This window comes from Lepisma saccharinum, chromosome 4 (assembly GCF_977018435.1).
Source record: "Lepisma saccharinum chromosome 4, izLepSacc3.1, whole genome shotgun sequence".
NCBI lineage: Eukaryota > Metazoa > Arthropoda > Insecta > Zygentoma > Lepismatidae > Lepisma > Lepisma saccharinum.
The window spans coordinates 93,253,228-93,266,563 of NC_139232.1; the positions used below are offsets into that span (position 1 = coordinate 93,253,228).

A 13,336-nucleotide genomic window follows, 5' to 3' on the forward strand; every position below is an offset into this window, starting at 1 on the left:
TATATATATCATATATATATATATATATATATCATATGAATTAACCTGGTGTGACTACACTTGTATTAGGTTTTCTTCTCACTCCTTCTCTGTGTATGCTTCTGTGCATTGTATGCTTTTCGAGAGCATCTACTGAAATACATATTTGTATTTTTTATAGTTCTTGCAATCAATATTTTGTTGATATGACTCGCTGCATAGAAAGAAACTCGAAGCGAGGAGTGCTTGCTGGTTTAGACAATTACTTTTATAATGTTTTCAGTCTACTAAGACTCTTGTCTTTCTACCTCGAGTTGTTTCGAACATATCAACAGTTGATAGGGCAGGGCACGATCAAGGAAGAGTTTAACTCGGTGATATACTAAGTTTGGTTGTGTCCCGGGTTAAATCCCCGGTGAAGTATCCAAATTTTAGTTCATTGCTTTTTTTACTTCGCATTTCTGCAACTTTTTCGCTAATTGCGAAGAAAAGTATGAATGGTGATAAGATAAGTAGATGGGAGGGAAAATCACAAAACACATGGACATCACACAACAGACGTCCGAAAGAGGATTATAATGGCCATGGGTCAAGACACCAGGGACTCGTTAGTCTGCAAAATGCAGTCTAGGTTGTACTTCGTGGAAGTGTTGACATTTGGGTGTGTTGATAACGTGTCATCCTTTACACCCTCCAAATTTTAGTGCTGAACGAGCATCATTAGGACACTTGCATACTTATCCTAAACAGAAAAAATGGAATGAGGTCAGAAGAGCTGGATAAAAGCGACGATGGGACTCCAAGTGCCACGCGATAAAAATCCGGACCATCAAACGGCTGTTGCTGTTAATATTGTTAGAAATGTTAGGCAAGGTCATGAAAAGATTTAGGAAAATAAGTGAAGCCCGATTGATTAGTTTCCTATAATTTCCCTGTCCATTTAATGCAATATAAAGCGAAAACTGAAGTACCAGTATCAATCAAGCTAAGTTCAGCCATCATCAATTAAAGTCTGCTGTTAACCTCATCGCAAAATCTTGCCACTTCATCTTTCAATACCCTTCCTTTCACCTCCTCCCTCTCTGGTTCATTAATTTCAAAATTACGTATTTAAAGTCAAACAGCCCGTTCCTCCCTACGCAAACCAATTACCCCGCAAGTTAAAGAGATGAATAGATACACCTCATTGACAAGGTTATCCGGAGAGCGGAGACCTGCGTATCTTCCTCATCCAACTTCCCTCATTGTGAGCATTGATCGGGGAGGGGAGAAAAAAAGACTGCGGGGTTGGAGGGAGATTGTCGCCCGCAAGATAAAGGTAGGCATTGTTAGCAAACGGACGTCCGTGTTTGCTTATTAACATTGACGTCGAGGAAAGAGAGCCTAATTAGAAACTAAATCCCAATGTAAACGATGTGCCTAAGTTGATAATTAATACGAAACAAGAAAAGGGGTTCGGTTACTTCTTGGAATTCAGCAAAATGACACGTATTGGTTCTTGTACAGGATGGATGTTCTTATGAATTTTGAAGTCACCAAGCCTGTGTTATGATCCTTGTGATAGAGAGCGTAATTTTTGTTTGTTTTTGTTTGTAATGTATATGTCTTGTTTAACATTTATTGTATTTCATATTCTATTTTGAGTAATTCAATGTCTCTTATGTATTGAGAAATACTTTGTGTAGATATACAGTTGGGCTGAAAAGTTCGTAGGCTAACATAGTAAAAAATATTTTTTTGACAAAATTCGATTTTATTATTCAATATAGTTGCCTTCGAGGGCAATACAACGATTATAGCGGTCATACAATTTTTCGATGCCATTTGTATAGTACGATTTCTCTTTAGCCTCAAAATAGGCCTCAGTTTCGGCGATTACCTCTTCATCAGTGCTAAATTTCTTTCCAGCGAGCATTCTTTTAAGGTCTGCAAACAGGAAAAAGTCACTGGGGGCCAGATCTGGAGAATATGGTGGATGGGGAAGCAATTCGTAGTCTAATTCATATAATTTTGCCATCGTTTTCATTGATTTGTGACACGGTGCATTGTCTTGATGAAACATCACTTTTTTCTTCTTCAAATGGGGCCGTTTTTCGTGATTTCATCCTTTAAACGCTCCAACAACGCTATGTAATAATCGCTGTTGATGGTCTGGCCCTTTTTGAGGTAATCGATGAATATAATACCATGCGCATCCCAGAATACTGATGCCATAACCTTGCCAGCCGACTGTTGCGTCTTTCCACGCTTTGGATTCGGTTCATCACGTGTAGTCCACTCGGCTGACTGTCGATTGGACTCTGGAGTGTAGTTATGGAGCCATGTTTCATCCATTGTAATATATCGACGGATATAAAAAAATCGTGTTTATTACGGTTGAATATCGCTAAACATTGCTCCGAATCATCAAAACGTTGTTGCTTTTGATCGATTGTGAGCACGCGCGACACCTATTTTGCACACAGCTTTCGCATGTTCAAATATTCATGCACAATATGTCCAACACTTTCCTTTGATATTTTTAAAGTCTCAGCTATCTCGATCAACTTCACTTTACGATCATTTAAAATTATTTTGTGGACTTTTTTGATGTTTTCGTCGGTAACAGCCTCTTTGGGGCGTCCACTGCGTGCATCGTCTTCGATGCTCATTTCGCCTCGTTTAAATTTAGCAAACCACTTCTCAACGGTTGATTTTCCTGGTGCAGAGTCCGAATAATGTTTATCAAGCCAAGCCTTGGCTTCAACAGTATTTTTTTCGCCAAAAAGCAATGCTTTATTAACACACGAAATTATTTTTTATCCATTTTTCCACAATAACAAAAGCTGCTTCACTCACAATGCTATATCTCACGAACTAATTATCCGGCAGCTGTGAAATTTATACACGTATCTTTTGAAGGTTAGTACTAAGTAAAAATCACATGGATTTAATTCTAGTAACGCCATCTATGAGTCAGCTTACGAACTTTTCAGCCCAACTGTTATTGTATAGAAACTTGTATAGATGTCGCTCTTGTTTGAAGCATGTTTTTGTAATTAGCAAGTGATTCATCTGTGTTTAATCTGTGACCTTAAAAATGTTATAAAAGAGAGGATTTCGGATGGGAAAGGAACATTTGCCGCAGATCGTCGACAGATTCAAACTAAAACAAGCTGGTCGGCGTTGTACATACCTCTCGGTGTAATAGTTCGAGGCATAAGCTAGACCTATGCGGCTATAGGTACGCCGATAGCCAGCTGCGCATTGAGGTTGCGTGTTATAGTTGAGCCAAGCCACCGATAAGGTGAAATATCTATTTTCTTTTCAAGTATATAATTGTAATAAATAAATAAAAAAATATTTCGTTTATCTACAGCAATAATGTGTACTTATTTCTCGTTGCCTAACACCACTCCTATACCTGAGAGGAGTCTGTGTACTTCAGCGAGTCTCATCGTTCACCTCAGAACAGTATTCAGTTATTATTATTGAATATAATACAATCACCGAATACCTCGTAAATAATAAAATACTAACAACTTATCACCTGAGTGGCAGAGTTGATTTATTGCTCTTTATGTTATGTGCACATCAGCACGTAGGATACTTTTGCCCGTCCGTGACGAGATGGTGACTTCAGCACTCGGACACAAAGGCAACTAGCGTTATGGTCACATTGAATAGCGGTTTAGGTTAAACTTTTACACTGCCGTATTCGACGTTCTTTCAGTGGTCTGGTGGTGGTCACGGTGCATCAAGAAAATTGTCAATGTGTTGTAGATGCAGAATGTATGGAAACAACTGACGAAATTTCACTGTTGGAAAAGCCTTTAATGAATATAAGCACTAAAGAGGGCTAACTGAGTGGGTTAATTAAATTTTGCAAGCTTTTTTTTTATTTGAGCATATTTTAAATAACGAAAATTTATAGTTAGTGCTTTGCAATTTTCATGTTATTTCAAGCCACAGTATACTTAAAGATCCGTAATAATAGAACTTATTTCGCTCGAGAAATTCAGAAGTCAAAAAGAACTACTAAGCAAATAAATTGATTCTTGATCAATTGGACTGGATTCCTTTCGGAAAATGTCGTCCGTTTACTTTAAATTCAGTACTGGACCATCTCCGAAAGGTATTTTACCGATATAAACATTTCACCTTAAACGCTCTTGGTAAGATTACAAAAGTGACTGGGATAGCTATTGACTAATTTGTTGTAGTCGGCTTTTCAGCCACTATTGGTCAATCCCGAGGATGGGAATGAGAACTGATAAGACCGAATCAATCACAAACACACGTAGACAGGATCAAACACCAGCACCGCAAAGGATAATTATACTGACTCTTAGTCAAGGTGCCAGAATCTCGTTAGTCTGAAAGAATGCAGCGAAGATTAACATTTGGTTGCTTGCGGGAAAGCCCGGGATAATTAGAATGAAGTTGCAGTTGGCAAAGGTCACAGTAAACAAATTACTACAATAAACAATTACTTTAAATACATGAATAGTAATTAAAAGTACTGCATCTATTGTAAGCTTTGTTTAGGAAAATAGCAGAAAAATTAAAATGTGCATGGAGAAATACCACCGCGTTTAACATGATAAAGGAATTTTTAAAGTAATAAAGGCCATTACATGGTGAAATTAATTAATGCAATTTTAATTATTCAATTTTTTAAATATATTTATTATGCACGCAATTGGAAATTATAACCATTATCTACCTCTGTGAATCATAAAATACTGCATTTAAATAAACGGTTGCGTCCCACACCCACGCACAACCAGATTTTGTTCCATACATCGAGATCAATGCATATTACGTTCCAACGATGTGATTTCAACATGAGGGTCCCGTCAATAGTGTTATTTTCCTTTGAACCCACATTTAAACCATTATAACGAAGGGTTAGCGAGAGGCTGCTTACAAATTCCAATGTGGAAAAGGAAACCTGGTTTTCGTAGCGGTCCGCATTCCTCCCCCGTGAAGAAAAATCAATTACGCGGCTCTTCGCTCGTTTTATTTCATTCCGCGGGACATCCACGTTGCCTCCTGTAAATTGGACTCTTGGAAAAAGCACATTCCATGAGGGGAGGCCATTTGCATTCTGACAGCTTTCCAAATTGCCTCAAACAGCTGGGTCAACTGGGAAATTATCCCCTAACGAGGAATCGAAGTCGCGACTCTTTGCGAGCCGCGTCTGCCGAAACGACAAGCGTTCCGCGGGAAAGGTGCAACTTGATAGCTATTTGGTGCTGTTACGGTTCCAAGGTACGCCTCTAAGTAATTGAGCTTTCTCAAGTCAACGGAAATTTCAAGAATTCCTCTCGCTTCTAGAACAGCCGTACAGCTTAAATGGGGAGGCATGAAAGCTTGAAAACCTCAAGAAGGGTTGGAAACAAAAATGGAACGATACTATTTTCTTAAAACTAAATACATCCTCACAATTGGTCTGTCTCTATGAAAATACAGTCCTTTGCATTTTTTTCTCTTCACTATCGTTCCAAATTACAAGTCTCCTTTCTCGACTCTCAGGAGGCATTCCAACATTTTCTTAAAATTTCTCTATGAGACTCACTTCGAAGAATCTTTATTCGTTATTCTAATTAAGTGTGCAATCAATAGTTAATAATATGTGTATATCTCCTAGCATCTCCTCAGATAATGTAAAGAAATTATATTGAAGGAAAATAAAGCGTTGCCAAGCTATGAAAGGACACAATAGTACTAAAAGGGTGTATGGAGATGGATTAATGGTTTCTAATTCTTAGTTACATATGTGAGAGTCTCTGTAAGAGGCTATATGAACACAACTATACACCAAAAGGAACAGACTTGTCGGAAATAGCAGAATATGTAAGGAAAAGATTACGGAACAAAGCGAATCAATTTGATATGATCCATATTTTTATGTGACGTCATAACTTTAAAACATGTCACTAATATATTTATTTTGAGCAAGAAAACGTAATTTCCGTGTTATTATATGTATTATTGCACCTTGTTTGTAATGTATATCTTTTGTTTAATGTTTATTGTATTTTATGCTCTATTATGAGTAGTTTAATATATCTTCATGTTTGCGAGAGTGCACTATGTGAATTTGTATTTCTAAACATGTATAGATGTCAGTTTTGTCAATAGTATCCTTTTGTAGATAGTGAGTGATTCATCTGTACTTGAATCTGTGTTCTCGAAAATAGTATAAAAGAGAGGATATCGCGTAAGAAATATCTCACTTTCGCCACGGATCGTCGAAGACTTTAAACTTAAAAATAGCTTATCGGTGTTGTGCATACATCTTGGTGTGGTGGTTCGGGGCACAAGCTAAACCTATGTGATCATAAGCATGCCGATAGCCACGCATTGAGTTTATGCGTTTTAGTTGAGTCAAGTCATCGTCAAAGCGAAATCATCACCTTCGTACTAAGCCTGTTTGCATTATAATTGCAATAAATAAAGAATAAAACCTTTTAGTTTATCTACTGCAGCAATGTGGTGTTATTTCTCTGTGCTGTGAATATTGTCTTTGCCTCACACTATCCCTGTACCTGAGAGGAGTCTGTGTACTTCACCGAGTCTCATCGTTCACCTCTGAGTATTATTAACTTATTATTAATAAATATTATAATACGTTTAATAGTACCAGGTGGTTATAATTAAAGTGACGGTGTTCAGAGTGGTACAGCACGGGCTGTAATGAGAGTAGCAGTCTGAAACTTCGTAGATATGCTAATGAAGCAATGCGCTCGCGAATTATGAAAAAAAAAAAATAGTTCCAATTCTCGCCACCAGGGTAAAAAACGGCGCTGTAAGCAGTCAAAACGTGGAATTTTCCATAACTCTGACGTCAAAGTCAGTGAAATTGCCTAACCATTGTGTGAGCTCCCTGGTTGTTGTTGGTGACGCTTGTTGCTTTTTCCTTTAGTAATGTTCATGTAATTCGAATAGTGAAATTGTAGCGATATTTTATTACAAAGAGTATTGTTTTCTGCGATTTATAGTGTTTTTCCTGTAACTATACCAAGTTTTGACTGCTTACAGCGCCATTTTTTACCCTGGTGGCGAGAATTGGAACTATTTTTTTTTTTGGCATAATTCGCGAGCGCATTGCTTCATTAGCATATCTACGAAGTTTCAGACTGCTACTCTCATTACAGCCCGTGCTATACCACTCTGAACACCGTCACTTTAATTATAACCACCTTGTATAATAATACAGCCTTGAACGTATCAAATTTGAGAACACTAGAAAAAGAAACAAATTTGAAAGAAAGCGAAATCAGAGCCTGCACAGTACTGCTTCGAACCGAATAAAGACCCTGCAGTGCCAGCAAGTGTGGCTATGTGAGGAGCACACATGTTACAATCTTGAGTTATGGTGACTTTACAATTGTGAATTTATGAACGTGCATGCCTAAAAACAATTAACAAATCGTAAAAGTAAACAGTAAAAACGTACAGGATATGTATAACTGCTAGTGACGAATTCAGCTCTGTTAATTTTGAAATATACCTTTATATTCAAGTTATTGCGTATGGTTTCAACTACCTCTTCTCAAAAAGAAAGAGAATAATACATATTTCTGGAGGTACGGTGTGACAGTGGCTAGCGCACTGAACTAGTAATACTTCACATTTAGGTCAGCACTTTAGTCTTCCTACCATACTAGATAAAAAAAACACAAATTGTCGACCAAGGCAGATTTTATTGCAAAATAACAACTATAAACGTAACGTTTCCACCCTCTAACACAGGGTCTTCTTCAGACCAAGATCCACACTAAAATCCTTGTCTGAAGAAGACCTTGTTAGAGGTTGGAAACGTTGCGTTTATAGTTGTTATTTTACAATAAATTCTACCTTGGTCAGCAATTTGAGTGTTTTATTCACCTTCAGATGGCACTAGGATATCTCTAGTAGTAAAACGTTGTGTTACAATAAGCAATGGGTAAACTAGACGATTGAATATATCTAATTAAATTCGTATTCTGTCTTAAGCGTTAATATGTTCAACTACCCTTCTCAGCCTTAGATCTTCCAATCTATCTCTTTGATGTAACTTTATACCACACAAAATCTTCCATTGGTTCCACAAATTTTAATGTGGCAGTACTCAGAAGCACACAAACCCAGTTTTCCTAAATGTGTAAACGGCTTTTCTCAAACCTTCAGTGTGCTCTTCGGAACGAGTGAGGTCTCCAATGCCATTCGACCATTCCAAGACGATTTCGGTAAGAACAATTTTATCGCAGCCAAGATCAAATTAACCTACCTCTCCCGTGGGATGATTCCCGTGTACCAAGCACCGATGCCAACCGAGGCCTCTCCTCCTCCAGAGTTTCATCGATGTGCTCGCTGTAGATGGTCAAAATGGAAATTAGGCAACGCAGGTAGATTTTCCCGTGGTGGAAAGTCGTTCCGTCGATCTCGAAATGGAGGCCCACTACGGCCATCTTCTTATGGCTCCCCTCGAATTCGACGTCAGGGTACCATGTCATGTAACTCTGGTTCACCTGCGGAAGAACAATTGGAAAGTTTCAATTGTGAAGTTTGCTTTCATGCGTAATAACTATAAAATCTCACAATTTGCCTGCGATGTGCAGGCTAATTACAGATTATTTTAAAAACTTACACGATATTATAAATATGGCAATCTTCGCTGTCTATTAGGGAGCGTGGCCCCATTTTTTGCCCAGCCTCTTAATGCTATACTCTATCCGGCGAATCTGTGTAGCAAGTCTGCGCATAACGGCAGAGAGGAGAGGAAAGCGAGTGGGAGGAGTCAAATAGTAAACGCTCCTGCAAACAACTGGTAACGGCAGTCACTTTCTCCCCTCCAAGCAATCCCGTCCCCTCTCACGTGTTCGTTGGCCAACCCCTCTCAAATCACTATTTGCGCAGAGGCTTGTTTTATTTTGTTTGCTCCAGGGGTTGCCGGGACAAAGTATAAGCCTTGTCAACCAAGAGAAAGTAAAATATCCTTGCACTCACAGTTTGGGCACCCAACTGTTGGCAATTATTACCGTATCCCGGAGAATTATGACATTCAGAACAGCAGTTCTGAGGGTTTTTGATGTGATCTGCTAGTGGCGACGTTTCACGCTCTCGCCACTAGAAGGCGCTGATTGCAATATGGAGACAATGTGGGTGCAACTTGGAAAGGAAACCTTCTACCAATATGTGGAAATCACATTTCAGTGTCTTTCATAGCAACGTCCAAACCGCAGCTTTGGAGTGACCTGCAATATCATAGAATGTAGTAGCGCATGTGCTTAAAAACAGTTTCCCAAACGCACCACTTAGTAGGCACATAGGTTATCTCAATAATGTCAATGTTTTTGAGTCGAATGAAATGGTATGATTTATTTTACTTTGGTCTAATTGCGAATAGATGAGGATGAATGGTGGTAAGATGAATTAGAAGATGAAGGGACAATTACAAACATATATGGACGGCAAAAGAAGATCGCTCCAGAGGATTATACAGGATTATACTGCCTGTGAGTCCGGGCAGCGGAGTCTCGTTATAGCTCTCCTCTAGTATTACGGCGGACACTCTACATGCTGGCTGGCAAGGGAAGTGGGGAGCGGGGAAGCGACCAATGCAGCGCGATAAGGAACGCAGCAGCCTGTAGAACGAGGTACGTGTAGTACTTCTACCCGCCACATAACTCTCGGCGCCACCGGTGTTGTCTGGTTGGTCTTCGCATATTCCCCGCTCATATTGCCAGCATGTAGAGCGGCCGCCGTAAGAGTAGACGAGCTATAGTCTGGAAAATGCAGTCCAAGTTGTTGTACATGGAAGTGAGGTTGATATTTGAATGTCTTAAGAAGCGATCGCCCCTTGTACTCCACAAGGTTTTAATATTTTGGACCAAAAATACAGGATCACGAAACCTTCAGAAGTTATAGAAGATTTAATTCATTAGGAGTGAAGACAAATAAAGATCCAAAGCGAGCGGTAAAATTAATAAGAATTTTCCGTTCTGCAAATATTTAAAATTAGAGAAGTTTATGAACAAACAAAAGAAATCTATATCAAGCAAGTGATAACTAAACTTTAAAGAATAAAATGGGACCCGGTCTGTGAAAATATAAGTAAAAAAAATATTTTCAAGGAAACTGCACAACGTACGTAAGGCGACGTACATTTTTATTCTTGGAATGGTTTCAACAATTGAAAGTGGTTTCGAAAACCAATGGAGTTATGCTAGTAATAGTGAACAATATAAATGATAAAGGAAGGTTGTTCATTATTAAATGTTTTGGAAAACCATTGTGCTCCCCTACAATGACACCATATGTAGACACAATGAAGAATCTATATAGGTAATATCAACAACAAGCATAAAGTGGTTCTTTCTTTAAGTTACTCTATTCAAAGATTGTATGTAGAAATTGAGCACTGGTGTGATACGGTACTTAGAACACTGCGTTTAAGGAAACAATGCTTCTGATTCAGCCAACAATTACCTCCACACGTCATTCATCGGTTAATTACCACACACAATTGGACTCTTAGATATCTCTATCCAGCCATTATTCAAGCATCATTCATCATTGGCTAAAAACTGCTTATTTACGCATGGTGTTATCGACGTCAGCATGGCGTGTCAGATATTATAGTGGCTCAACATGTCAATTGTTTAACCTAAGCGTTATTTCAAGTCTTGTAAACCTTTAATACCTTAACAATCCTTTACCAATTTTTAATCTTTAAAGAACCATATCGGAGAATTTCAGATTTCGTGTTTCCAATTAAAATCCCCATGTCATTGTTGTATCATCAATGGATCTTCATTTGCGATACGCAACAATCTGTTATACAATTCGATCAATCACACAATTATTGCGCAACAATGGAAAGGACTTTTCTGGAAATAGTTCGTAATGGACGGTTTCAATGTGGACAGGTGAGGACTAGCGAAGTGGAGGAATCAATGGATTTGGAACACAGGGAAACAGGACGTGGGCCGCAGTGTTGGTTTTCATAACTGGACATTCAATGTTTTCACCGTGACATGCACAACGACCACTTAATGATGGGAACAAGGGGTGCGGAGTTGCGTGTTAAAATGTTGTGTGTATGCGATACCCCATTGACATACACGCAAACTTCATCTACCATGCTGGGATTATTAAATTAATTACACCCTTCTAATGGCCGTTGTCAAGCAGTGCAGTTAATTGGCTGATGGGAGATAAGTGTTGAATGACAACGAATGGCAGGATGGGGAAGCCACAGGGTGGAAGAGAGAAGGGGGAGGTACTTTGTTACTGGAGGTTAATGGGGAGAGATGGCTTCAACAAGGATGCCCCAATGAGCTACTGTTGCCAAGGGCGCTGTTTAATTATACGTATTTAAAGACCTGGGTTGGAAGAAAAAAGTGTGAGAATTAAATACCGAGGTGTGGGATTGGTTGGTTTAACTTCTATCTTCTGTAAATGCCTTAGGATGATGTTCTTTGACCTTCTCAAAAATCGTTCACCTATTCTTCTCTTCTGGACACGTTATCATCTACTCTCCATACACGTTTACTGTTCTATCAAGAAGAGGAAAAACTCTGGCGCAGTCGTCTAATCTTCTACCCTAAGTTTGGGAGATGCAATCAGCTGCTTGCCTTCTAATCCTGTCCCTGCGTTGCCAAAATGTAACATTCAATAATTTGTTGTCACCTTTTTTCAGTGCCAAGCATTCGCATTATCATGCAGGGGAAAAACCGTACACAGCGAAAGCGCTGACGTAATTGTTTAATTATTGACATCGAAGAAAATAAGGGAACTTATAAATGAGGCAACGCGGGGGGCGCTTGAACACAAAGCAAAGAGGAACAAACTAAGGTCAGTTCCTTGACTCGAACTTAGTTAAGGAACGACACGGACACTGGAAACTGGAGGAACGTGTACGAGTCTAGCCAATATTCCAAAACATACATTTATGTGCGAGAAAGATAATCGCCGTAATTAACTCAAGAGGTAGAATCGCAAGGTAATATAGGATAATCAAACTACAGCCCGTAAGCCGCCAGATCAATCCATTATTCTCTTCTGTTCACATGTATTACGTTTTGTTCTTGTCATCCCTGACATTGTAGTGGTAACATTGTCACTTTGTAATCAAGGGGTCCCGGGTTCGATATCCGGTGGATCCATATAGTGGTTCGGACACCAATTGAAACTGTAGGTCCAGTCCCAATTAACCTATATGTGCATAAAATGGTCTTAAAACAACTCAACCAATCATAGAATGGACTTAAAACAACTCAACCAATCATAGAATGGACTTAAAACAACTCAACCAATCAAAGAATGGACTTAAAACAACTCAACCAATCATAGAATGGACTTAAAAAACTCAACCAATCATAGAATGGACTCAAAACAACTCAACCAATCATAGAATGGACTTAAAACAACTCAACCAATCATAGAAGGGATTTAAAATAACTCAACCAACCATAGAATGGACTTAAAACAACTCAACCAATCATAGAATGGACTCAAAACAACTCAACCAATCAAAGAATGGACTTAAAACAACTCAACCAATCGTAGAATGGACTTAAAATAACTCAACCAATCATAGAATGAACTTAAAACAACTCAACCAATCATAGAATGGACTTAAATCAAAAACTCAAAAGAATACAAGATTATATTCTAGGTGGCGGTTAGAATACCCCTTTAAACCCTAGTTCCCCAGTCTTGATTGGGCCTATCTGTGCACAGGCTGAACTTGAAAACTAAATTTAGCTAGGAGCGTCTTTATTTATATTTTGTTAATTTTTTTGTTACTTTCACATGGTTTTCTTACAATTTGTCAGTTTTTCTAATAAAATGGAACATTTATTTCGCCACAACTACTGCCTGCCCTAAAGAAGCGAACGTTAACCTTTTCTCCAAACAAGAGATGGGGACCTTCTGCAAATGTAAATTTGAACAATAAGGAGCGGAAAACTTCAAAGGAACGCTGTTTCTTAGTATTGTGTAGGTTCGATCGATGAAGCCACTGAAATTCTGATTTCTTCTCTCATGGTGAATAAAACACGCCGCACTGGACACATCGAAGGGCAATTGTGCCCTGAGCAAACCTTCTGCCTTCTCCCCTCATCCTTTGTTGTTTCTGATCGAATAATCCTCCCCCGCCCCGCTTATCCCGTGTCCTATCCCTTATGAGAGAGCCCATCTGGTGCGTGCTGACTTGGAGAAACCAATTTTGAACCTGGAGGAATCATCTTCAGTTCCATAGATGATAGTAAAGTCTCCGACACAAGGTTTTTAGAATCTCTAATTTTCTCTACTTCAATGTTAAAACTTGTCCGTAAGTTTGGAACAGAAATATATATTGTATGTATTAATATTAAATTTTCGG

The 13,336-nt window shown here is 38.8% G+C and overlaps 1 protein-coding gene across 1 annotated transcript in view; it reads right to left on the bottom strand.

Moving 5' to 3' along the window:
* Nucleotides 1-13,336, bottom strand: part of LOC145987262 (uncharacterized) — a 687,473-nt gene that overhangs the window by 67,715 nt on the left and 606,422 nt on the right. The window contains exon 5 of the mRNA XM_083121777.1: nucleotides 8,237-8,477. Coding sequence (XP_082977903.1) covers nucleotides 8,237-8,477 — 241 coding nt within the window. The remainder of the gene's footprint in view (nucleotides 1-8,236; nucleotides 8,478-13,336) is intronic.